The sequence below is a fragment of the Molossus molossus genome, unplaced genomic scaffold (assembly GCF_014108415.1).
Source record: "Molossus molossus isolate mMolMol1 unplaced genomic scaffold, mMolMol1.p scaffold_m16_p_8, whole genome shotgun sequence".
NCBI classification, from domain to species: domain Eukaryota; kingdom Metazoa; phylum Chordata; class Mammalia; order Chiroptera; family Molossidae; genus Molossus; species Molossus molossus.
Genome location: NW_023425402.1, coordinates 111,554,194 through 111,581,379, shown reverse-complemented (window position 1 = coordinate 111,581,379; position 27,186 = coordinate 111,554,194). Strand labels below are relative to the sequence as shown.

The window sequence follows — 27,186 nt, the reverse complement described above, 5'->3', positions numbered from 1 at the left end:
CAGCAGGGGGGCGGAGCGGTCAGTACTCAGGCCTGAGGGCAGCAGGTAGGGCGGAGCGGTCAGTACTCAGGCCTGAGGGCCGCAGGGAGGGGGGAGCGGTCAGTACTCAGGCCTGAGGGCCGCAGGGAGGGGGGAGTGGTCAGTACTCAGGCCTGAGGGCAGCAGGGAGGGGGGAGCGGTCAGTACTCAGGTCTGAGGGCCGCAGGGAGGGGGGAGTGGTCAGTACTCAGGCGTGAGGGCAGCAGGGAGGGGGGAGCGGTCAGTACTCAGGTCTGAGGGCCGCAGGGAGGGGGGAGTGGTCAGTACTCAGGCGTGAGGGCCGCAGGGAGGGGGGAGTGGTCAGTACTCAGGCCTGAGGGCAGCAGGGAGGTGGGAGCGGCTGCAGGGAGGCACCTGTGCTGTCCGCAGTCCCACGTGCCCACCTCTGGAGGGAAAGACAACATCACCCCTCAGTCGGAGCTGGATACGCCCTGACCCAAGGTCGGCACGGGGCACACGCACCCCTCCAGTCAGCCCACAGAGCACACGCTTCCTGCTCGCTGCCCGGGCCTGGCTGGGACAGCCCTGGGCTCTGACCACGCAGGACAGCACAGGCCTGCTCAGAAGCTGCAGACAGAACCACGCTGCCACGCTGCCTGGGGTTGCAGGACAGGTGACTAAATAGCAGTAACCAATCACACCAGGACATGACCCCTCTCCAGTCACCTCGACAACTGTGTGGTCACATCTGCTTGTTCTGTAAGTGGCTTAAGAGAGGAAAATGGCAATTACAGGGAACTAAGGTCAGTGAGCTGCTCCGGACTGGAGCTGAAGCGAAGGTGCGCGAGGAGGACCAGGCCTGGGAGCAGCAGCGCGGCCGGGAGCCTGCCTTCCTGTCCGAACCTCTGCGTCACGCAAAGCAGAACCCCCAGAATGTATAAAGCCATAAATACTGGAACTGACCACTCTTTCAAAAATATAAAAATATTAGTAAATTATCTGACACACATGTAAGACAAGATAGAACTGACTATAAAAGAAAAACATTTTCGAATAAAATCTATTAAGGCTACCATATTAACATATTTTTAAAATACGTATTTAACATTTACGTTGGTATAGCTGTGGGTATAAATACTATTTATTTCCTAAAGCACCATTTCTTTACAGACTAAACTATATAAACATGGCCTGAAAATACACACTTTACATATAAGTCGTGTGTTGAAGAATTTTAAATAAAGTTAGTGTTTAAAGATGATTTTAATTTTTTCCTATCACAACAGGAAAGCAAGGAACAAATCTGCAAGCAGTTCTCACGCGAGAACATATTTCTCTGCCAGCCCAGCTCTCATCCTCACGGTACTTGCCAGTTCTGTGTTCTCACGCAGGAGATGATTTTCATAGTCCGCACCCTCGAAATATATCGTCCAAGTGCCCGGTGAGCGTGCGTGAGGAATCAACCTGCAGAACCCTGAGGAGAAAGGAAGCAAGTTACCACGGAAAAGCGTACCCCGTCTCACACACTACAGTCGTCAACGTCTGAAGACACGTTTGCTTGTCTTACTCCACCTCTACATCCTCCGACACTGAACTACCGGACAGTTAAAACCACGTCCTTGTTTTGGTCCAATGGAAGGTCAACACCAAGTAGAAAAGTGGAAGCGGTTCGGCTTCCTCTCTGCTCTGAAGAGCGTGCCTGTTCCGTTGGACTCCGTGGGCCCCACCTGACCCCTCCTCGCAGGTCCCCCTGCTCCACTGCCCGAGGCTCCCGGCACCGCCGAGCGCCACAGCAGAGGAGGGCGCGGCGCAGGGACCGCGGCCTCGCGGTGGAGGCCTGTGCTGCCGGGCGCTGGGTGACAGGACCCAGACAAGACGGCGGCTGTCTTGTGTAGTGACCTGGGTAGGATGGGCTCGTTCTCATTTTCTTACAAGTCTTACTTGAATTTCTTACCGATAAATTTTAGAATCATTTTATAATGTTTTAAAGATTATCTTTGACATTTTCATCAGGGACAAAGGATGAAATGTTTAAAATATATTCTTCACTTAGTCAGATCAGATTCTGAGCTTCTCAGAGATGTTTTGACCAAGTCACATCACACAGTCTTGCATAATTCTTGTGACGTCTCCCCAAGCAGCCTCACTGTCCTCAGCAGATCGCAGCCACTGTGGGTGCCCAGGGCCAGGCCCGCACCGCAGATGTCAGCAACAGTCCCGGTCAGGCCCTGGTGGGCACCCGAGCACCCTGGTCATCTCCTCCAGCACCCACTAGCAAGGACCATCCCGGCGCTTACAATGGACACTTACAGGATGTTTGTGGTAGAGGGAAAAGGAGACGTCACAAATACTCGGTTAACATAAGAATATGGATTGATTTTACTTAGCGTTAGTCCTTTCTTTTTAAATCACGGTTTCAATCAAGTTTCTTTAAAATATAACCTACAACTTACTTCTCTTTCCCCTTTTAGAGAATCATAATTATCATAGTTTTGAAATTTCAACAATTGTAATTTTATTTTTTCAAATGTCGGGTTTCCACAACAAGTCTGCCCACACTGCAAGCAGACACGTTCTACTTTTCTTTGTGGAAGGAGCGTGTCTCAGATCAGGTGTGAGCCCGAGCTGACCTGACAGCCTTCACAGTATCACACAGAAGCAAAAGAAATGGGAGCTGGGAGCGCAAAGCTGGTGTTTGGCTTGCAAAGGACAGTGTGAAAGTTAAAAACACGGAGGCCTGGACATTTACTTTTTTATTTGGTTTCCTCTTAAGGTGAAGAAAGCTCTTTGTAAATGTCCTAGAGAAATACAGCAGCTTTCTGTTCACCCTTTGTAAGTAAAAAGGGTGGATCGTCCCACTACTGACACGCACACATCTCTTGCCTGCTTCTAGCTCAGTGTGTGTGCAGGTGAGCAGACTGCTCACTCTAGTCTCTGAAGGTGCGATTGTAGAAAATACGTACAACTGCTCACTGATAGACATCATGGAATATTTTGGGGTGGAGGTGGGAGGGAACGCTGTTTAAAGGAAAACTCATTCTTTTGAAACATGATACCTGTCTATTTTATTGATACGGGGAGGCATCTGCCTGTCACAGTGGTATACTTTGGGGACTTCTGGGGAAAGAGCTCATAGCTGATTTCAAGGTGAGCAAGGATCTCTTGTGTGACCTCACTTTCACTCTAGTCCAACTCATTTTTATAGGGTGGTAGTTGACTCCATTTTTCCTTTTGTCTACCTCACAGCTCTGGATAGTATATTGTTTCTAATATACTTCAGAGCATAGTCCTTCTAATGTGATGTTTTGACAAATCTGCTTTTTTAAAAGGCTTTGTAATATGGCTATTTTTATCGCAGTACAAAATAAATAAATGAAATGAAATATAAACGAAAGCACACAGGCACAGAACACGCGCAGCCCCTCCGCCAGCCCTCAGAGGCACCGGTGTGCTGGCCGCACTGCCACCGCACAGCGAGCAGGTGTGAGCCGGGCTGTGCAGAACGGCCTCAGGCCCTGCGCTCACCATTCAAGAGCGCCTAAGGGGGTCAGGAAGGAGCATCCTCGAGGCGAGACCTCCGACTTGCAGCCACAGCAGCTGTGCGCACACCAGTACCGCACACGCAAACACTGACAAACAGGCCCCTGCATGCTATTTGCAGCAGGAATGGAAGCAGCAGGCCTGGCACTGCTGGGGGGAGGGGAAAGTGAGGACAGTCCTGTCCCCTGGGGCTTGCACACAAACACAGAAGACGGGATGTTCACAAACATGTTTCAAATGCTGCCACAAAGAACCACAGAGGAACCTGGAACCACTGGTGGGGAAGGTGGCGTCAGGATGACGCTGAGGCTCTGCAGACGTAGGAAAGTCAGGAGAGCAGTACCGAGGCCCCAGGCCCGGGCGCCGACACAGCACACAGCACTGGCCACACAGCACGGCCTTCAGGGAGGGGAGGCAGGCTGCAGGGAGATGCTGGTGATCTGGTGACTTCAGTCTTACAGGAGCCAAGGAGAGCCAGAAACACGCCCGCTGTGAGGTCTGACGGCAGTGTGTGGGGTGGGCAGAATGGAGGGCTGGACGAGAGGCCTGGCCCAGGACCGCTGCCATGACAACACCTGTGTGTGCAGTGTGTGGGGTGGGGCAGAATGGAGGGCTGGACGAGAGGCCTGGCCCAGGACCGCTTCCATGACACCACCTATGTGTGCAGTGTGTGAGGTGGGGCAGAATGGAGGGCTGGACGAGAGGCCTGGCCCAGGACCGCTTCCATGACAACACCTGTGTGTGCAGTGTGTGAGGTGGGGCAGAATGGAGGGCTGGACGAGAGGCCTGGCCCAGGACCGCTGCCATGACCCACACCTATGTGTGCAGTGTGTGGCGAGCAAAGGTGGCAAGGTTCTGACATGGGGCGGGGTGTGGCATGGAGGGCACCGGGTGTCCACCTCTGACAGGTCCAGTGCCAGGGCCCAGCGCGGGGTCCTCTGACAGGCACCGGCTTGGGGACTCCCAATGCCCACCTTTCTCAGAAGTGCCCGCAGCCTGCTCCTCTTTCCTCTCCCACCCCAGGTCACCTAGAACACCCCTCTCCCCACCCCTGCGTTCCCGCAGGGCCACCGAACATTCCTATCTCCTTATCACAAGCAGCCTTTGTAAACTTTCAAACTGTCAAAATCGTTGAAGACACAAATCGATTGTGGTGAGCAAAGTAGTCACTGAACTTAAACGCCACACTCACTACATTTATATTCCTATGGACACGTAACCTGAACTTCTCTATTACTTTTGCTTAAAACCCTAACGTCTGGGTCTGACTCCCTGCATCACCAGCAGCCGGGACTGCAGCCTGGCCGCCCACGAGCCCCTGCTGCAGGCGTCGTCCTGTGTGTCCTCCGTGTGCCGGGGACGAGACAGACGTGCAGTGCGGCAGGAGCTGAGCTGCTGGCGGCACCACACGCCGGGGTGGGGCTCCCCGCGCAAACCAAGTGCCAGCAAGACCCTGGAAGCAGCAGCAGCCCCCAGGGGGTCCTATCAGCACACCCACTCCACAGCGAGAAACCGGAGAAGCGCTGCAGTCAGAATTCGGGCCATCTGGTTCCGAAGCCTGTGCTGCCCTGCACCAGTGGAGACACTTTGGCTGCAGAGGCTGCATCCAGCTACCAGGCCTGTGAACACCAAGCAGGGAGAAGCCGCAAAAGGTGCTGCCAGCCAGCCCAGGCCCGCGCACGGATGACACCAGCCAGCCCAGGCCCGCGCACGGATGACACCAGCCAGCCCAGGCCCGCGCACGGATGACACCAGCCAGCCCAGGCCCGCGCACGGATGACACCAGCCAGCCCAGGCCCGCGCACGGATGACACCAGCCAGCCCAGGCCCGCGCACGGATGACACCAGCCAGCCCAGGCCCGCGCACGGATGACACCAGCCAGCCCAGGCCCGCGCACGGATGACACCAGCCAGCCCAGGCCCGCGCACGGATGACGCCAGGGGGCAGAGCCTATGTTCACAGGCAGGCACAGTGCACCCACAAGAACTCTGTGTGGACAACCGTGACCCTGTGTCACCAGAAACACTTCCTTCAGAGTCCCTGGAACAGTGACTTCAGAAGCACAAGGGACGCTCCACGTGAGTGGACTGCCACATAAGAACACAGAATCGGGGTCACAGTTCAGACTCCAGACACCATAACCAATACTTACCCCTCTGGCACAAAGGGTCCAAAAACTCTTGCAAGCCATTTGGAATGTTTCTGACGACATCGCAGGAGTAACCGTCTTCGGGCAGAAGGAACGGCAGCTGCAGGTCGGGGTCCTCCTCCAGCTGCACCTCCCTCCCATCGCTGCGGGCCAGCTCGTCGGCTGTGTTTTCAGCCACAGCCACGACGCTTTCTATCAGATCCTGGTTACAAAAAAATGCAGAATTAAAAAGAGATGCTACATGACTGGTGCAGTTGACCAGTAATTGTCCTAGAGTCCGCTCTCTGCAGCGTGGCTATCTCCACTCACGCTGGCCGTGAGGGAGGCCAGTGCGTCAGCAGGTTCAGTCTGTGAAGCAGCAAAACACCAGCCAAGTGCACACTTGAGTGTATGAACCAAGATATTAAATAATAATTTCAAATAATGTGTAGTTTTAAATAAAAAGAAATTTTTCAATCACAAGAAAATGGGTTTTCTCTTTCCAAAAGTAATCATTTTTCCCTTGCACAATTTTTCAACATCCAATATTAACAACCCTATTTTCACAGAAAATTTAATGACATAGGAAAAAGCTCACACGATGTTAAATGTAAAAAACCAGAATAAAATACCTATTTTCCAGCTTCTACAGAGTTCTGAATTACGGGTCCATAAGTGATTTTGTTTAGGAAGTTTTCACCAACCCCCAATGCACACCCGGGAAGTCCGCACACCCTGATGTCTGTCACAGGGTGATGACGCACATAGCAGCTCAACCACCAGCGGCCTCTCGAGCCTCCCTCCTTCCTATCACCGCTGCCCAGGCGTCCCACATGCAGACCCCACGGGAGCACATGTGTATCCCTCGGATCTGACGACTTCTGGGCAAGGTAGGTCGTAACATTCACCCAAGGTGCCGCGTGCTGCGAATCCTTCCTCCTCACTCAGGGCCACACCCTCATGACTAGAGCATGACTGCTGCCGGCATGTGACACCGGGGCGGGGCTGTCAGTGAGGAGGTCCTGGCGGCACAAACTCAGTGCTGGAGGTCAGCAGAGCACTGTGCCCACCAAGTGAACTCACCTCTGTCTGACGCTCAGCCCTGCACAGGGATTGCTCTACTTAACTGTGATGCGGGTGTTTGCAGCACCGCCCACTTTGCGAGCAGCCAGCTACAGGCCACGCTGTGGGCTGGCTGAGGCGCAGGAGGCCCCACTCCAGACTGTTTCCTGCAGGAGCCTGGATGCACAGTCAAGACTGCACAGGCTGAGAGGCAGCTGCGTGGGCAAGCCCGCAGCCTCTGTGATGTGAGGACACCTGTGGCTGCGCCCAGACACTGAAGACTCCAGGGCAACTTCCTAACTCCCTCCCCATCAGCCCCCAGTGATTTCCCAAGAGCCGAGTCCCCTGAGTTAAAGCTCTTTCCACTTAAAATGCTTGTGTGGCTTCTGCACTGAGCCAAACCCACAGATCAAGAGCAAGAACAATCTTGTAAGATGACCAAGTAAATAAGCTTATTGTTAAAGTAATTAGACAACATTAAATAAGTTTCCCATCCCCACTCCCCGTGCAAACAGGTCCCACACTGTGCCCACGGTGCCGCCCTTACCGTCGGGATGAAAGGCTCATCAGGTGCACAGTGATAGTTCTGTAATAAGGCCTGAAGCTGCAGTGAATTCAACTTGAAGCAGGTGCTGTTGATGTTTGGAATGTCATCGGGGGCATACTTGTCCATTGTGAGCAAAGTGGTGGCCTATTTAAAGGGATGAACGACATGACATGATTTACACAGACTTCAGACAGTCCCCTGCATATAACGTGCACAGCTGAATGCCTTGCTCACTGATTCTAAAATGCAGGTACTTCTAAGGGGTCAGCTCCGTTAACGCTGGCCATCCACATTAAACTGAAATGAAACGGCTGACTCGCAAAGGCTTTAGATGGCCTCTTTAGTTTACTGAGAGCGACAAATGACACTCAATTGTCTGTGCTCATAAAGCATCTAAAAGTCTCTTAGACACTTCAAGCACGTCCATGGCTGTTCAGATGAACAGTGCCCGGGGTCTGGATGCAGCTTCCCTACGATGACCTCTCCCATCACCAGCTGACTCGGAGCAGGAGGGTGCCAGTCTCTTTCTAGGCTAATCGCACAACAGATTAGGAAACTGAGAAACTTGGCCCTGGCCGGTCTGGCTCCGTGGTTGAAGCCTTGGCCCAGACCAATGAGCCGTGGGTTTGATTCCAGTCAAGGGCATGTACCTCAGTTGTGGTTTGTCCCCGGCCCTGGTGGGGGTCGTGCGGGAGGCAACCAGTCGTGTCCCCCTCACGTCGATATTCTTCTCTCTCCCTCCCCTTCTATATGAACAAAAAAATGGAAAAATGTCCTTGGGTGAGGATAAAACAAAAAAAGAAATTGAGAACTGTAATAGCACAGAGATGCTGCCCTAGGTCCTGAGGCTGTGCTCATTCCCTTAGCTGTCAGACAGCAGTTCCTCGTCCTGGACACGCGAGAGCCCCGCGCCCCATGCCGCAGGACACGCGAGAGCCCCGCGCCCCATGCCGCGGGACACGCGAGAGCCCCGCGCCCCATGCCGCGGGACACGCGAGAGCCCCGCGCCCCATGCCGCGGGACACGCGAGAGCCCTGCGCCCCATGCCGCGGGACACGCCATGCTGTCCTGTCCCTGCTCCCAGGCTCTCCTGTGTGCTGATGACTTTCCAGATGCTACTTCAAGCCTTTCCTCTCCACCTCTGGCCGCCACTCTGCCCCGGCCTCTGCCCCGGGCGCCACTCTGCCCCGGGCGCCACTCCTGCCCCCGGCCTCTGCCCTGGGCGCCACTCTTGCCCCGGCTTCTGCCCCGGGCGCCACTCCTATACAGGCTTCTGCCTGGTGGTTTCCTGGTCTGTATTCGTAGGCATTAATGATCATTGTTAAATGAGAATTTCCCTTTCAGCCTGGCCGCTGTGGCTCAGTGGACTGAGCATTGTCCCAGGGAGGCTCCAGTGCGTTCCTGGTGAGGGCACATGTGGGGTTGCAGGTTCAATCCCCGATCGATGTTTCCCTTTCACATCGACGTTTCTCTCTCTCAAAAACAAACAAAAAAAATCAACAAAAACATTAACAAAAAATTTCCCTTTCAGTATGGAGCTCCATGAAATAAAATAAATATAGCTTACTAGTCTCAATAAAAAAAGACCCTTTAAAGATATTTATTCTACTGGTTATAATCTGTTATGGGCTGAAGTGCATCCCCCGAGTTCACGTGTTGAGGTCCTCACCTGTGCACCTCAGGAAGTGACCTCATTTGGAGACAGGGTCTTGACAGAGAAATCAAGTTACAATGAGGCTATCCTTACAAACGGTGGACATGTGGACAGACATGGGCACAGGGAGAAGGCCCTGTGGGATGAGGGCAGGTCGGGGGATGCATCTAAAGCTCAGGACCCCAAAGATGCCAGCAAACCCCAGAGCAGATCCCCCCTCACAGCCCCGGAGGCTCCAGCCCCGTCTCCCCTGATCGCGGCCTCCCGGCCTCAGAACCGAAAGATGTACGTTTCTGGGGTGTAAGCCCCCAGCCATTTTGCGAGTGACCCAGGCAAGTGAACACAGCTTGGTTCCAGGGTCTGCACAAGGACAAGCCCAGCAGGGCCGCGGAGCCGTGACCACCCACCTGCACGATCCGGCTGAGGTGACAGTCGGCAGCCAGCTCCAGCCCTTGCTTCTCTGCCCACGCCTCCACATGGCCCAGCTGCTGGCGGATGATGGCCCCCCAGTAGTGGGAGCACAGCCCCGACTCGGGGTCCGTCACCAGCCTGTTGAACAGCCACATGTTGATGAAGTGGAAGAGCTGAGAGAAGAGCTGGATGGTCAGGGCCGCGTTGACTCGGCAGCGGCGCAGCAGCGACATGGCCCCCGTGAGCGTGTGCAGAACGTCGTCTGTGGGACAGGAGGCCGGGCACCCAGGGCACCCGCCGGGAGGCTCCAGTTAGCAGCAATTTAGATAACAGCACTGAGAACACCGCCTCACTCATACGGGAGGGCGCTGTGGCTGTGAACCACGTGTGGGCACTAACTATCCTTATTCAGCACTGCAGCTCACTGACACTTTCTGAAAAGGTACAGCCAGCATGAAATACCAAAATAAGAACAATTCTTAAACAAAACAGATGGTAGTTAAAACGTACTATTTTAATAAGAATGCTAACTGCAATAGGATAGCTGGTTTATTTTTAAAGTATCTCCCTCTTATACATATGTTAAATACTGAAATGAAGGCAAACCAGACGGGGGGGCGGGGGGTGCCCTACCTATTTTCGGTCTGTGCAGACTGCTCTCTTCAGGGTCATCCAGAAAGGCTGGCATGTAATTGTTCAGCTCTGACTGAAGACAGTGCACCAGGTGTCTGCAAACATACACAGTCTGAGGATCTCCGCGCACTGGGCCGCTGCCAGACGCCGTGCACGAGACACCATCAGACTGCTCAGAACTACTTTCATTACAACACGTGTAGTAGTTTCACCCTCAGGATCCATGAGACTGGATCAATTTATTAAGTAGGCACATCTTCATAGTTATTTATGCTTTTTTTTCCCTTATTGATTTTTGAGAAAGAGAGGAAGGGAGAGGGAAGGAGGGAGAGAAAAACATTGATGAGAGAGAACATCGATTGGCCGCCTCCTGCATGCCTCCCCCACCCCGGGGATGGGGCCACAACCTGGGCATGTGCCCTGACTGGGAATCGAACCAGTGACCTCTCGTTCTCAACCACTAAACCACACCGGCCAGACCATGCTTCTTGGTATTATTCAATGAGAGTAAATAAAAACCTTTAAAATTACTTTTGAAAATTTAACAAGAGAACATACGACTTAAATTTTTATAGAGTCCAGCCGGTGTGGCTATTGTCCCATGGACTCAAAGGTCCCAGTTCGATTCCCAATCATGGCACACGCCCAGGGCTGCAGGCTCAGTTCCCAGTAGGGGGCGTGCAGGAGGGAACCGATCAGTGTTTCTCACATGGATCTTTCTACCTCTCGCTTCCTCTCTCTCTAAAAAATAAAAATAAAACATATTTTTAAGTCTTTCTAGAACAGTGTCATCTCTCAAAACGTGCTCCTTACTTAAATGCCATTTGAACCAGGTGCGCTAACACGTCCTGGGCATCCAAGGTGACCCGGCTGAGGTCACGGTCCTGCTTGATGAAGTTGAGGAGCTCAGACGCGTTTGCCATCCAGAAAGCAAGCGCCCCTGCGATGTTCTTCTGTTTCTGTTGGCAGAACACATTCCTATAAGCAACTGCAGGACAAGCAGCAATAACCACCAAAAAGGAATACTCTTGGAAAGCTGCTGAAGATAGACCAGTACCTTCCCGTATTCACCAAGGTATTTACCACAGATACCAGATATTTGCAAAGAAATTTGGATATACACATAGCAGTGGGAAACAAATAACCACTGCAACTTCCAAGGTTTCACGCAGAGACACACGAATCTAATTGGCTGCCATGTATGGAATCAAAGGAGAAATGGGGATATCAAACAATACAGCACCGAATCAGAGGTTGTGCATTATCTGGTAATCTGCGCACATACACACATGTATCCATGGTTACCCACAGCCACCCTGATACTCGCAGTCACCGGCTTAGACACCAAGCAACTCGGTATCAAGTACTGATCTATCGCATCCTCTCCCGACCACGTGTGCAGGCCAGGCAACCTCAGATGAGATCCAAAGAATAGGAACCAAGGACAAACGATAAGGAGAAGAAACAGAACGGCTGTCATTTCATGTCCACACTGAGGTGCATTAAGCAGAAGTTATGAAATGCTGGTAAAGGTTGCAAGTCAAAGGGTTTAGTACTGCGTGTCAGCTGCGGAATGAGTGTTATGCGCGGCTCAGTCCCGTGCCTGGAGTGCTGTGCTTGACATGGAAGCAGCACGAGACTCAGCTCAGCCAACATGGCTGGGTCAGCCCCCAGCAGCGGGTCCTACCTGGTCAACCTGGTCTACTTCCTGGAGGAAAACAGACGAGGGGAAATCAAGCAGAACGAGAGAAAGAAACTCGTAAACAATCATGACAGTTCAAAAAATCAAAACACTCATATGAAGGTACATGAAGGCACAACATTTAGCTGGGTTCTTCCCAAATTACAATTCACTCACTGTCCTGGAGCAGCGCAGGGGTTGTACGACATAAAGGATTAGTTTTGTGTTCTGCACACTGGTATAATAATTAAGTAAATTCCTAGAGTTTATCAATGATGCTACAATAAACACATGAACACACATACTGCTCTCCTTGAGAGATTTACGAAGGAAGGACTTCTGAATGTCTTAGTGACACTGTGAGTCTGACACATGAATCTCTTCCCCTGGATTAATCAGGAATAATAAAAGAGACAGGAAAGACCAACAGAAACAATAAAAATAAAAGTTGAGACTCTTATATTGAAAAAACACAAACCTATACTAAAAAGTAAATTGCTTTTTGAAAGTGGGTTTTTACAAATTAAAATTTTTTAATTATTCACTACCATAGTTTGTTTCTAAAACATTAAAACTCCTCCAATCACGTACTAGACCTAAATCTGAAATTAAAACACTTGTTCTGATGATGTCAATGAAGGTCGAATTCAATAAGGACCAGCCCATCAAAGCAGGCAATGACTGGAGTCTCGGGACTGAAACAGGCCTCACAGACCCACACATGACGGAAGACAGAGGATGGTTTTGAATGACAACTGAAAAGGAAGTCACTTTTGTTTATAAAATAATAAGAACAACAAAATGGTACCCAAATAAAATGACTTTCCTTTTTAATCTCTATCTTCACTTGGGTAAAAAAAAAACAAACATCAAATTCATGTGCCAGTCACTCAATAAAAAAGAAACATATTTTTAAAAGTTTCGGCATTTTGCCCTGGCCAGTTTGGCTCAGCAGCTGAGCGTCGGCCTGCGGACCAGAGTCCTGGGTTCAGTTCCCACTAGGGGCAAGTACCACACACACAAAAAAGTTCCGGCCTTTTAAAACAGTTCTGAGAGAATTAAAGAATTAGTTTGCCTCAAACTATTCTGAGAGGAGAAAAACAACCTAACCATCTACTCATGTCACTTAACATCACACATCACTGGAGTTCTATAGTTGAAGAATATCACTGGCATGTGATTCAGAAAAACTTTTTCAAAATCTATGGATGTACTTTATGCTCAGATCTCGAAGGGTCTGCGGTGGGAAAGGTGCTGATGTCATCACTGCAGAGAGCACCCGGAAGACCCCGAGCACCCCACCAGGAGAACGCCCTCACTTCCTGTGATCTCCAAAGCCGATTTATGACAACATCTGAACCTGCGTTCCCGCAAGCGATGTCGTGATGCCACCGTGCCCGTGAGCGCGAGCGGAATGCCCGGCTCCCCCCGCATCGGGAGGCACTGGAGAGGAGCACATGCTCCTAGGGCCACCAGAGTTCTGAGGCGCAGCGGGTGCAAGCCCGACTGGGGGAGGGGCGGGACTGCTCGAGGGCGTGAGGCCTGCAGTGATGGAGGCCAGGGACCAGGCAGAGCTGGCGTCTGCGAACGCTGTGGATGTGGCTGAGTGCTCCTGAGTCACTCTCTTTGATATGGCACTTTTATTTTATGTGAATGTTATCTCAATACGTTTTTTTTTTAATTCTAAGAAAACCCACATCAAGTCTCAATACTTTCTCACAACTGTTGTGATTCTAAGGGTCTTTTTCATAATTATGTTACCACCTACAATTTATCTTCTCTTATTCTCAAGTTTGTGGGAAGAAGTAGTTTACATTTCTTTTCAACTTTCGAAGCTATACAGTTTCAATACAATGTATACAACGGTTACTTTAGGGAAAGTTCTCAAGACAAAGCCCAATCTGAAACATTAAACAAAGGACTTGAGGGCTCTGCCACCGACCACAACGACGACGGCAGGGCTGCAGCTCACCTGGATCACCCCTTCCATCATGCTCACCATCTTGCTGACCACGGCGACCACCCTGTGCGCGCGCTCGGCGGGGCTGGCCTCGGGCCTGCCCTGGCCTGACAGCACGTGCCGACAGGCCATGTAGAGGGCGTAGGTGGGGGACAGCTTAAAGTGCACCGTGGAGCTGTTGGCGTAGTTTATGATGGCAGAGAGAAACGAGTCTTCAGCTGTGAAAATATTTCAGAAAAGAACAAAAGAAAAAACCAACATGAAAATCAGAAGGAGGAAAATGGGACAAGAAATAGGTCGCCAGCAGCGGGATCTGGAATTACTCACAAGTCTCCCTGAATTCAATGCTGGCAGGCAGCATCAGCTCGGGCCCAGGAGCATCCTGCATTCTGAAAGAAGAATGTTGCCATCTCTTAAGATCAGGTCACCAAGCTCCCAGCAGCCTGACAACCTGTGCAGATTTCTGAAACCTAGAAACTCTCTACCGTTTTCTCGCAATGAGAACCTGCCAGTGCCCTTCATACTAACACATGCAACATCAGGGGAGCAGGCATCTCTCCCGACTCCTCAGAACTCAGCGCCTCCAAGTCTGCCCCGTGGGGAGAGCAGGTGTCCCGCGACTCCATTATTAACGAAGATCCCCGCAGCGCAGGCCCAGGCTGCTGTGCACCTGCTGAGCCCCGGCTCAAATAACAATGACAAGACACTGCTGGGCACAAAGACAATCTTTAAACCACCTCAGCCCGAAAGTCCTCTGTCCCAGGAAAGAGAAACACTCCCCAAGAAGTAGGCACTGTCTCCCCCTGACAAAGGTGAGACCAGACACTCCCTGGAGACCCCCTCAGCCACGGGGTTGGCACTTTCAACGCTCACAGTGACACGTGCCTTACAGAAGACAACCTACGCACTTACACTTCTTAAAGTCACATAAATCTGAGGCACTTTTCCCCATGTAGCCTGACACTATAAAACTAAGGAACAGCCAAAATTACAAACAAAGAGAAACTATACTTTGGAACATTTTTAAGAACTAGCACTGTACTAGTGTTTGTTTATTTCTAGGTATTCAAGATCAAACTAATTCAAAGATTAGGTAATTTGTATTAAAGAATTCTTCAAATTGTGGGTCATCCTGCCCCAACGGGAAGACCACAAGGTAGAACACTGTCCCATGAAATTCTTCTTTCAGTTACAAATATAAATATGTACCTATGTAGGCATGTGTCCACCCGGGCAAAAGGTAGGTGTATGGCATTGTACTGCGTGATTTGATAAGAAACATTTGAAAGCCATTAGTAAGCAAAGACTTTTGAAAAATGTGTACGATATGTTTTGTCTTTCTGCAAAGTTAACTGAAAAGTGAGCGGTGGGATTAAAGTGACTTATATCGCAATGACAGTATCTATTGAGTTAAACACTGGCTCAAACCAATTGAGGTCAGTGCTGACCAGACGGGCATCCTCTGGTGACAAGGGCACAGCACAGTGCCCGGGAGTCAGCCTCCACTGCCCTGGGACGACCACAGCACAACGACGTGCCCCAGCCCGTCCCTCTCAGACAGAGGGTGATGGACTGGCCAGAAGGAAGTATTCAGAGTCACTGGCATGTCCACTCATTAAATTAAATTAGTCCAAATAATAAACAATTTCTTCCGGAATGTAAACGAGTCCCATGATGACCACAGGTCTGTGCAGGTCTAGTCTGGCAACTAGACTACGGCCCCTGTCCCGCAGCCACGCCCTCCTCTGCCTCTGCTCCACGCTCAGGATGGAGGAGGGGAAATGAAACGGGAGCCAACTGAACTAGGATGCTCATTACAAGTAAAACAAAAATATTTTCATCAAACGATATGCTTCAAAGTTATGCAGCCTATGACAATAATTTAGATTTAACTCAACAATTTATGTGTAAAAATGCTCTTATAAACACAGTATAATTTAAATGCTTTGTTATTTTAATGTTTTCTTATACTGCCCTATTCACAGACATCTAAAATTGCAGGTTAGTAGTACTTTTTCACTGTAACATCCATGAAATAATCCTGGATAAACTTTACAAATGATGTGTTTCATCAGTTTAACAAATCTGGTAAAAACAATGATCATTTAAAATCACTCCTATCATTTGAAATATTTTTTTCCTTGACTATTCAAACATGCCTATTAAAGCAACTTAGATTTTTTAATAAATATAAGTTAAATTAAGCACTGCTTAGACCAATGCTGCATGTGAAAAACACAAAGACTGAAAATGGGAAAATCATCTATTTCCATCACTGTCCAACACACATATAGTTCAAATAAAACCTTTAATAAGTCTTTACAAAGTAAAATAATCTGACCTTGGAAAAAATGTAACGAATATACATGTTCACAGGATAAAATAATTTTTGACATACAATTAATCATCATGTGGCTGTTTAACACTGTTATCACATTGTCTTCCCTTCTTAGCTGTGCACACTCACTAATCTTCATACCCTGAAAGCACTGTCCTCATCGATCTCTCCTCCCATCTCGATTCACTCACTCAGTATTCGCGGGCTCAGAACTATGACGCACACCTCTCTACCACCTTATGAATAAACAGAGGTGCTCCTTACAACACTAATTCACCATTCTAAACATCTTCCAGAATATACGCCATCAAAAACAAGTACACAGAAAGTTGATTATATTACATCTAAAAAAGCTCACAAAGCCAACAAATATCTTAATAACCAAAAGCCCACAATAAAACCAAGAAAGAAACCTGAGATACCCACGTGAATCTACAAATTTAATCACTGTGAGGAACACTAAACTCTTAGGACATACAGCGCCCTCTGCTGGAGGCTGGAAAGGAAAGCGCTGTCCCAGGGCCTGTCATGGAGGGAGGGGCCTGGGTCTGTGAAGGGGACAGAGAGATGGTGCACTGAAGATCTGCACAGCACCCAAAGATGTCACTGTGGCTGCGAGAGCACGGTGACTGTCTGTCCTGGGCATCCCTCATTCCGCCTGGGCACTGAGAGCCCTCAGCACCATACTGAGCACCACCAACGCTGCAGTTTAAACCAACCAGCCACTGGAACGCACCACCTGTTATTAGACCCTGACAGTAATTTTTAACACTTAAACAGTCTTAGAGATCACAAGGAAGTAAAATTCTGCTTTGTTAAGGTGACATGTCATTTAAAAACCACAAGAAAATGAGAACACTGGAGAACATGCGAGAAGAAAAGCAATCCACCCCATCTGTCTCGAAAGGAAGACTGTGTGGCCGAGCAGCACGGCACTCCAGTGCCTAAAAACTCCTGCACAATCACTTTGGCTCTGTGTATTTTTAACATGTGAGAATTTCTTCTAAAAATGGGAAAATGGCCCTGGCCGGTTTGGGTCAGCGGTTGGAGCGTTGACTGTGGTCCGGAGAGACCCGGGTTAGGTTCCCACTGAGGGCACGAACCTCGGTTGCAGTTTGTCCCCGCCCTGGTTGGTCATGCGGGTGGCAGCCACTCGATGTGTCCCTTCACGTTGATGTTCCCTCCCCCCCCCACTGTATCTGAACAAAAAATGGAAAAAAAATGTCCTTGGGTGAGGATAAAAATAAAATAAAATAAAATAATAAATAAAAATGGGAAAAATGGTGGGTTTTAGATAAATTACTAAATATTAGAATCCTGTAAAAACCCTCCCTGTCTTACAGAGTAGCACATTTAAAACAAACATTTTAATTCAACAGGCCTATCTGAACTGGGTAACACTGTTAGGGGTGCAGTTGTGGATGAAGCATGTTCCCCCCAAGTCAACAACGTGAAGAGGAAACACTCGGAGAGTCACTGCCAACCTTCAGAACTGTCAGCTGACCTCTGTGGACCAGTGGCTTCAACCCGGCCCTCTCTGGGCGAGCGCCCCCTTCTTACAGGGAGGGGTGAACAGGTCCTACCTGCTCTCTTGCCTGCGGTACTCTGGCTGCTGCTCCACTCTGACCGTCGGCTTCACCATCCCCCGCTCGGCAGTGCTGCAGGCAGACGACGCCCTGTCGCTGTCCAGTCTAGTGGAGCTCTGGTCAAGGGGAAACACGAGGCGCTTAAGAACATTAGCACTGCAGGTGAAGACGTGAGCAAGACAGGGATGCAGGAGCGAGCACAGGCAGGGACCCTGCACGCTGAGGACAGCCTGTCCACAGCGCACGCCCAGGAACACACCATCATTAAAGAATAAAACACACAGCTGCTTCCTTTCCAAAGGCTAGAAGCTCGCTTTACAACACAGGCATGCAAACGTGATGCACCCACAAGGGCTCTTCAAAAGCACAGTAATAATCGTGTCTTTATTCCAAAAAGTTCTCTTAAATCAGGACAGAGCATATATTGGTAATATGTACAATATAAAGAGTTAGGTTCTTTTGGTTAGTTTTAGGAAAAGATTTAAAGATCTGCTCAGTATAGATCAATCCCTAATGAAGAACTGAGTACAGAAACTGGTGTGTTTCTTGCCCTCAGTAACAGGGAACAGACACACGTACAGTGACGCAGTGCATGTGCCCCACACAGCACACTCCCACCCAGCCGACAACACACAGGGAACAGACACGTACAGGGAGTGCATGTGCCCCACACGGCACACTCCCACCCAGCCGACAACACACAGGGAACAGACACACGTACAGGGACGCAGTGCATGTGCCCCACACAGCACACTCCCACCCAGCCGACAACACACAGGGAACAGACACACGTACAGGGACGCAGTGCAGGTGCCCCACACGGCACACTCCCACCCAGCCGACAACACACAGGGAACAGACACACGTACAGTGACGCAGTGCAGGTGCCCCACACAGCACACTCCCACCCAGCCGACAACACACAGGGAAAGACACACGTACAGTGACGCAGTGCATGTGCCCCACACAGCACACTCCCACCCAGCCGACAACACACAGGGAAAGACACACGTACAGTGACGCAGTGCATGTGCCCCACACGGCACACTCCCAACCAGCCGACAACACACAGGGAACAGACACACGTACAGTGACGCAGTGCAGGTGCCCCACACAGCACACTCCCACCCAGCCGACAACACACAGGGAAAGACACACGTACAGGGACGCAGTGCATGTGCCCCACACAGCACACTCCCACCCAGCCGACAACACACAGGGAACAGACACACGTACAGTGACGCAGTGCAGGTGCCCCACACGGCACACTCCCACCCAGCCGACAACACACAGGGAAAGACACACGTACAGGGACGCAGTGCATGTGCCCCACACAGCACACTCCCACCCAGCCGACAACACACAGGGAACAGACACACGTACAGTGACGCAGTGCAGGTGCCCCACACAGCACACTCCCACCCAGCCGACAACACACAGGGAAAGACACACGTACAGGGACGCAGTGCATGTGCCCCACACGGCACACTCCCACCCAGCCGACAACACACAGGGAAAGACACACGTACAGTGACGCAGTGCATGTGCCCCACACGGCACACTCCCACCCAGCCGACAACACACAGGGAACAGACACACGTACAGTGACGCAGTGCAGGTGCCCCACACAGCACACTCCCATCCAGCCGACAACACACAGGGAACAGACACACGTACAGTGACGCAGTGCAGGTGCCCCACACAGCACACTCCCATCCAGCCGACAACACACAGGGAACAGACACACGTACAGTGACGCAGTGCAGGTGCCCCACACAGCACACTCCCATCCAGCCGACAACACACAGGGAACAGACACACGTACAGTGACGCAGTGCAGGTGCCCCACACGGCACACTCCCACCCAGCCGACAACACACAGGGAACAGACACACGTACAGGGACGCAGTGCATGTGCCCCACACAGCACATTCCCATCCAGCCGACAACACACAGGGAACAGACACACGTACAGTGACGCAGTGCAGGTGCCCCACACAGCACACTCCCATCCAGCCGACAACACACAGGGAACAGACACACGTACAGTGACGCAGTGCAGGTGCCCCACACAGCACACTCCCATCCAGCCGACAACACACAGGGAACAGACACACGTACAGTGACGCAGTGCAGGTGCCCCACACAGCACACTCCCATCCAGCCGACAACACACAGGGAACAGACACACGTACAGTGACGCAGTGCAGGTGCCCCACACAGCACATTCCCATCCAGCCGACAACACACAGGGAACAGACACACGTACAGGGACGCAGTGCATGTGCCCCACACAGCACACTCCCACCCAGCCGACAACACACAGGGAAAGACACACGTACAGTGACGCAGTGCAGGTGCCCCACACGGCACACTCCCACCCAGCCGACAACACACAGGGAAAGACACACGTACAGTGACGCAGTGCAGGTGCCCCACACGGCACACTCCCACCCAGCCGACAACACACAGGGAAAGACACACGTACAGTGACGCAGTGCAGGTGCCCCACACAGCACACTCCCATCCAGCCGACAACACACAGGGAACAGACACACGTACAGTGACGCAGTGCATGTGCCCCACACAGCACACTCCCACCCAGCCGACAACACACAGGGAACAGACACACGTACAGTGACGCAGTGCATGTGCCCCACACAGCACACTCCCACCCAGCCGACAACACACAGGGAACAGACACACGTACAGTGACGCAGTGCAGGTGCCCCACACAGCACACTCCCATCCAGCCGACAACACACAGGGAACAGACACACGTACAGTGACGCAGTGCATGTGCCCCACACAGCACACTCCCACCCAGCCGACAACACACAGGGAACAGACACACGTACAGGGACGCAGTGCATGTGCCCCACACGGCACACTCCCACCCAGCCGACAACACACAGGGAACAGACACACGTACAGTGACGCAGTGCAGGTGCCCCACACAGCACACTCCCATCCAGCCGACAACACACAGGGAACAGACACACGTACAGTGACGCAGTGCATGTGCCCCACACGGCACACTCCCACCCAGCCGACAACACACAGGGAACAGACACACGTACAGGGACGCAGTGCATGTGCCCCACACGGCACACTCCCACCCAGCCGACAACACACAGGGAACAGACACACGTACAGTGACGCAGTGCAGGTGCCCCACACAGCACACTCCCATCCAGCCGACAACACACAGGGAACAGACACACGTACAGTGACGCAGTGCATGTGCCCCACACGGCACACTCCCACCCAGCCGACAACACACAGGGAACAGACACACGTACAGGGACGCAGTGCATGTGCCCCACACAGCACACTCCCACCCAGCCGACAACACACAGGGAAAGACACACGTACAGGGACGCAGTGCATGTGCCCCACACAGCACACTCCCACCCAGCCAACAACACACAGGGAAAGACACACGTACAGGGACGCAGTGCATGTGCCCCACACGGCACACTCCCACCCAGCCGACAACACACAGGCAGGACAGCTTCCTACGTTAAGAAAAACAATCAGAACAGATTCAAGATGTACAGAAAGAAACCCACTGTAGCAATGTGTCATGTAAGAGTTCTCATTACATCTGTTTACTGCAGAAATTGAACCTATATAACTAAAAATCACCCTGTCTTACCAACTAGAGTAACATGGTGCTATATGTACTTTGCAATTTTTCACATTCTCCATAAATGAGATAATACTACTTTGCAAAAATTTACTCTTTCATATGTCGTAAACATCTGCAAAACCATTTTGGTCACAAAGTCGTGTGGCTATATAGCGTTTTGTTGTCCAGCCATCAAAACCCATCAAACCAATCATTTATGTTGAGATGCTGATTGGCATATACAGGGAGTCATGACAACTGAGCTCGTAAATACTATGTTCATACACGGTAACTACTTCCATAAAATACATTTATAGAAATAAAACTGCTTGGTCACTGGATGGCAACACTTAAGACTGCAAAAATTATTTTAAATGAATAATCAGGAAATAGATAAATTATGGTCTGTTCATATGCTACCATATTACAATACAATTGAGTTTGTTTTTAAATGATTTTCAAAGGAAATGCTCACAAAGTAACAGCCAAAGGAAGGACAGAAAGCAGTATGTGTGTGTGGAGATTTAATCACGTTAAAATGTATAAATGCACAAGCAGCGTTGAGAATTCAGAAAGGGATCCGTCAAAATGTCATCAATAGTCAACTATAAACGGTGAGTGAACGATTTTCGTGTTGTTGACTGTTTGCAGCTCACAGCTCCCGGTGCTGACTGCACTGCTAAGCTGCTGCGGTGCCTGGGGGCCTGAGGGCACGACTCCAGGGAGGGACCCCCTGAGGCCTGAGGGCAGAAGGGCAGCCAGAGCAAACAGCGGCTGGGAAGGCCGCGGGCACCAGGGAGCAGCGGCCAGGAGGCCTGGGTGCAGTAAGGGCCGTGGCCAGCACATGCTCAGCGGGGAGGAAAGTGGGCAGGTCCTAGGGGGCGCTGTGTACACCCGGGTGAGGACTCCGCAGCATCCCAGGCCTCTGAAGGTGGGCAGTCACAGAAGCTAATCACACCTGGGAGGCATCGGTCCGGCAGTGGGAGGACCACGCCGCACAGAGGAGGGGCTGCTTCCACAGGAGCCTGCAGGGCTCCGACCCTGCGAGAGCCCAGTGATGATGCAGGAAGTGGACACTGCGGGCTGCTTCAGGGTGGAGCGAAGAGGACCTGCCATGGCTGGATGCAGAGGCCAAGAGAAGGAAAGGCACCGAGGAGAAGCTGGGACTTATTTCCCTGGATGCAGGGTGTCGGGTGCTGAGACGGGGAAGGGTCAGGGAAAGAACGATGTGGACAGAGAACATCCAGCTGTTTTAGCTGTTAAACCTGAGACGGGTGTTAGCCATGCCCATGGGCATGTCAAGCAAGGCTTTGGAGCAGGGAGATCAGGGCCGAAGACGGAGGCAGGAGTCATCGGCACAGACAGCACTAACTCCCGCAACTGCAGACCGCCTCACGGACACAGAGCAACGGAGGGCGGGGTTCCGGTCTGATGCCTTGGACCTCCAATTTGAGAAGTGAAGCAGAGGAGGAACCAACAAATCAGAGTAGGAGGAACAAGCACCAGGTGGGAGTGCACAGAGGGGACACCCTGGAGGCTGGAAGGAAAGTGCACCAGGTGGGACTGCACAGAGGGGACACCCTGGAGGTGGAAGGAAAGTGCACCAGGTGGGAGGGAACAGAGGGGACACCCCGGAGGCTGAAAGGAAAGTGCACCAGGTGGGAGTGCACAGAGGGGACACCCTGGAGGCAGGAAGGAAAGTGCACCAGGTGGGAGTGCACAGAGGGGACACCCTGGAGGCAGGAAGGAAAGTGCACCAGGTGGGAGGGAACAGAGGGGACACCCTGGAGGCTGGAAGGAAAGTGCACCAGGTGGGAGTGCACAGAGGGGACACCCTGGAGGTGGAAGGAAAGTGCACCAGGTGGGAGTGCACAGAGGGGACACCCTGGAGGTGGAAGGAAAGTGCACCAGGTGGGAGTGAACAGAGGGGACACCCCGGAGGCTGGAAGGAAAGTGCACCAGGTGGGAGTGAACAGAGGGGACACCCTGGAGGCTGGAAGGAAAGTGCACCAGGTGGGAGTGCACAGAGGGGACACCCTGGAGGCTGGAAGGAAAGTGCACCAGGTGGGAGTGCACAGAGGGGACACCCTGGAGGCAGGAAGGAAAGTGCACCAGGTGGGAGGGAACAGAGGGGACACCCTGGAGGTGGAAGGAAAGTGCACCAGGTGGGAGGGAACAGAGGGGACACCCTGGAGGCAGGAAGGAAAGTGCACCAGGTGGGAGTGCACAGAGGGGACACCCTGGAGGTGGAAGGAAAGTGCACCAGGTGGAGTGCACAGAGGGGACACCCTGGAGGCTGGAAGGAAAATGCACCAGGTGGGAGTGCACAGAGGGGACACCCTGGAGGTGGAAGGAAAGTGCACCAGGTGGAGTGCACAGAGGGGACACCCTGGAGGCTGGAAGGAAAGTGCACCAGGTGGAGTGCACAGAGGGGACACCCTGGAGGTGGAAGGAAAGTGCACCAGGTGGAGTGCACAGAGGGGACACCCTGGAGGTGGAAGGAAAGTGCACCAGGTGGAGTGCACAGAGGGGACACCCTGGAGGCTGGAAGGAAAGTGCACCAGGTGGAGTGCACAGAGGGGACACCCTGGAGGCTGGAAGGAAAGTGCACCAGGTGGGAGTGAACAGAGGGGACACCCCGGAGGTGGAAGGAAAGTGCACCAGGTGGGAGTGCACAGAGGGGACACCCTGGAGGTGGAAGGAAAGTGCACCAGGTGGGCGTGCACAGAGGGGACACCCTGGAGGTGGAAGGAAAGTGCACCAGGTGGGCGTGCACAGAGGGGACACCCTGGAGGTGGAAGGAAAGTGCACCAGGTGGGCGTGCACAGAGGGGACACCCTGGAGGTGGAAGGAAAGTGCACCAGGTGGGAGTGCACAGAGGGGACACCCTGGAGGTGGAAGGAAAGTGCACCAGGTGGGAGTGCACAGAGGGGACACCCTGGAGGTGGAAGGAAAGTGCACCAGGTGGGCGTGCACAGAGGGGACACCCTGGAGGCTGGAAGGAAAGTGCACCAGGTGGGCGTGCACAGAGGGGACACCCTGGAGGTGGAAGGAAAGTGCACCAGGTGGGCGTGCACAGAGGGGACACCCTGGAGGTGGAAGGAAAGTGCACCAGGTGGGCGTGCACAGAGGGGACACCCTGGAGGCTGGAAGGAAAGTGCACCAGGTGGAGTGCACAGAGGGGACACCCGGAGGCTGGAAGGAAAGTGCACCAGGTGGGAGTGCACAGAGGGGACACCCTGGAGGGTGGAAGGAAAGTGCACCAGGTGGAGTGCACAGAGGGGACACCCTGGAGGCTGGAAGGAAAGTGCACCAGGTGGGAGTGCACAGAGGGGACACCCTGGAGGCTGGAAGGAAAGTGCACCAGGTGGGAGTGCACAGAGGGGACACCCTGGAGGCTGGAAGGAAAGTGCACCAGGTGGAGTGCACAGAGGGGACACCCGGAGGCAGGAAGGAAAGTGCACCAGGTGGGAGTGCACAGAGGGGACACCCTGGAGGCTGGAAGAAAGTGCACCAGGTGGGAGTGCACAGAGGGGACACCCTGGAGGCTGGAAGGAAAGTGCACCAGGTGGGAGGGAACAGAGGGGACACACTGGACGCTGGAAGGCAAGTGCACCAGGTGGGCCCTGTGCAGACAGACAAATGGAAAACAAGCCTCAGACTTGTCAGTACGGGGACATCAGTGCCCATGACACAGTCCCCATGAAGGAGCAGGAGCCAAACGAGAGCCGAGGACAAAAGATGGGGTTACAGGAAGTGGACACAGCCACTAAGAATGACTTCTTCAAGAAACCGTGCTGTGAACAGGAGCAGAAAGCTGGGCCGGGAGCAGGATGACCAGGCTTGTTCGGAGGCTGGTGAGAATGCTCCAGGCCCGAGGAGCTGGCTGCACCCCGGCCTCCACAGAGCTCTAGCCTGGGCAGATCCTGTGCTTCCCTTCGCACAGGAACATGGTGGGGAGGGGGCGGCAATGCTCTGACCGTTCCCAGCCTCAGCCTTAAGGAGACCTGCAAGTCCTGTGGCTCCCGGGAGGCATCTCCATGGGGCTGCCCCATGGAGACACAATGGGGCGAGAGGCCAGCAGGCCCTGGGTCCCAGCACAGCCTGGCCTCCAGTTAACCCACTAGCTGGACACGGCCACACACACGACCATCAGCAAGTCCAGCAAACACACCGCCCAGTGAGTCCAAACTCCCTCACAGCTGTAAACACACAGGCTGCTGCTGTTTCAATCCACTGGGTTCTGGGGTGTCTGTTTCCCAGCAAGAGAAACAGATAACCAAAACGCGAGAGAAATAACTAATTACATAAGAGACAAGGAGAACTGGGGAGGCAAATGCCCAGGGAGGTACTGACAGGTGGGAGCTGGGACTAAGCTGAGGGGGAAGGAGACAAGAGTCCATTATCTTCAGGGATCACCTGCCCGAGAAGGGCTGGTCCCACATGGCTCAGAAGAGAGCACGGCCCTCTCCTCAGGGAAAGCACGGCCTGCCCTGTCCCACGAGCCCCGAGCGCACAGCCCCGGTGAAGACCGCAGCAGAGCAGCTCCACAGCAGGTTTACGAGTCCACTGCAGTGAGCCACCTGCTGTCGCCACGTCAGACAGACAGGTACTGCCGGTAACACGCGACCCCTACCTTGCTTGTTGGCAATGCTGTTCCACTGTGAATGTCTCCTCCTACGTCAAAAGTTGTCTCCTGAACAATTCTGTCGGAATAAAAGATAAACAAACAAAATGAACTCTCGAGTGATGAGGCAGTCTGGCGCTGGTGACACAAAAGGAGCAGCTCGCTCCATGTCCCAGCCCACAGATCTTCAGCAGATCATGTTCTCGTCAGCATACAAAGTTACAGAACAAACCACGACTGTAACAAACCACGACTGTAACTTTATGAACTTCTCTTACCAATACAACTAAACGTTCTCAGGATCGTTTTCTTTAAATTACATTCAGAAACAGTAAACCGAAAGGAACCATGAAGACAAGAGCGAGCTGTTTCACCCCGGAAGCCTCTGTAGGCTGCAAAGGGCACAGAGATAACGTGTGCACGTCTCAGGTGCCAGGAGCCCACCGGCGGCCACGGGAAGGCGACAGTGCCCACAGGCAGGACAAGGCACAGGGGCTGAGCTGGCCACCTGTCTGAAAGTCAGTCTGATGATTTTTATGGATCCCACTACTTAAGCTACAAATAAAGAAATGGAGAAATTTTTGATGATACTAATAATCAGATCAAGAGTTATTCCCATTTAATCAATTTTTTAGACTAGTCCAAAACACCAAAACTTTTACACCACCCTTGTGAAAACGAATTCAGAATATGGACACTCATTCCCAACAGGAATAACCTGGGCAGGGTGAGCGTCCCCGGCTGTGATGGAGGCCGCCCGGGGCCATGGCCGCGCCTGGACACCGCCAGCGCGAGCCAGCACTTCCGTTCCTGGGCTTCTCAACAGTCAAAAATCAAAATTTCCCCTCTTTATAATATTTTTAAAATATATGGTCTAATTTCAAAGCACTATGCTAACTTGAAACTTTTACTTAAGCCCAATCTATAGAATAAAACTAAAAAGTGGTGAAGAACTTCAAAGTAATTTTCAAATTAGAAAAGCAGGTACAGCCCTGGCTGGTTTGGCTCAGGGGTTAGATCATCGGCCCGTGGACCAGAGAGTCACGGGTTTGATTCTGGCCAAGGGCATGTACCTCACTTGCTGTTCTGTCCCTGGCCCTGGTCAGGATCATACGGGAGGCAACCAGTCGATGTGTATCTCATTCATCAATGTCTCCCCCCTCCACCCCCCTCTATCTGAAGATAAATAGAAAAATATCCTTGGGAGAGGATTTAAAAAAAGAAAGAAAAGCAGATACAAATTCTTCCTCTACCTCCTCACTATAAAAATAAAATCACCTTGTAATGCAAAATAATATCATGCTTTAAAATAGTAACTTTTGAGAAAGGAAAATTAAAACAAAAATTTTTTTCTTTATTGATTTTAGAGAGAGGGGAAGGGAGAGGGAGGGAGAGAGAGAGAAACATC

The 27,186-nt window shown here is 52.0% G+C and overlaps 1 protein-coding gene and 1 non-coding gene across 14 annotated transcripts in view; one reads left to right on the top strand and one right to left on the bottom strand.

Moving 5' to 3' along the window:
- AFDN (afadin, adherens junction formation factor) overlaps positions 1–27,186 on the bottom strand; it is a 137,004-nt gene that overhangs the window by 39,680 nt on the left and 70,138 nt on the right. For 9 of the 13 annotated variants that reach the window (XM_036248283.1, XM_036248284.1, XM_036248290.1 and 6 more), the window contains 10 exons: positions 25,788–25,857; positions 17,518–17,636; positions 13,924–13,985; positions 13,609–13,814; positions 10,769–10,914; positions 9,956–10,050; positions 9,319–9,584; positions 7,258–7,401; positions 5,673–5,871; positions 1,350–1,453 (listed from right to left, as the gene is read on the bottom strand). In XM_036248283.1, the coding sequence (XP_036104176.1) occupies positions 1,350–1,453; positions 5,673–5,871; positions 7,258–7,401; positions 9,319–9,584; positions 9,956–10,050; positions 10,769–10,914; positions 13,609–13,814; positions 13,924–13,985; positions 17,518–17,636; positions 25,788–25,857 (1,411 nt within the window). Of the gene's footprint in view, positions 1–1,349; positions 1,454–5,672; positions 5,872–7,257; positions 7,402–9,318; positions 9,585–9,955; positions 10,051–10,768; positions 10,915–11,642; positions 11,664–13,608; positions 13,815–13,923; positions 13,986–17,517; positions 17,637–25,787; positions 25,858–27,186 lie in introns of all 13 variants that reach the window. The other 4 variants (XM_036248293.1, XM_036248291.1, XM_036248287.1 and 1 more) reach the window with 1 other exon arrangement.
- Positions 2,718–2,849, top strand: LOC118622124. The gene has a single exon (XR_004957943.1).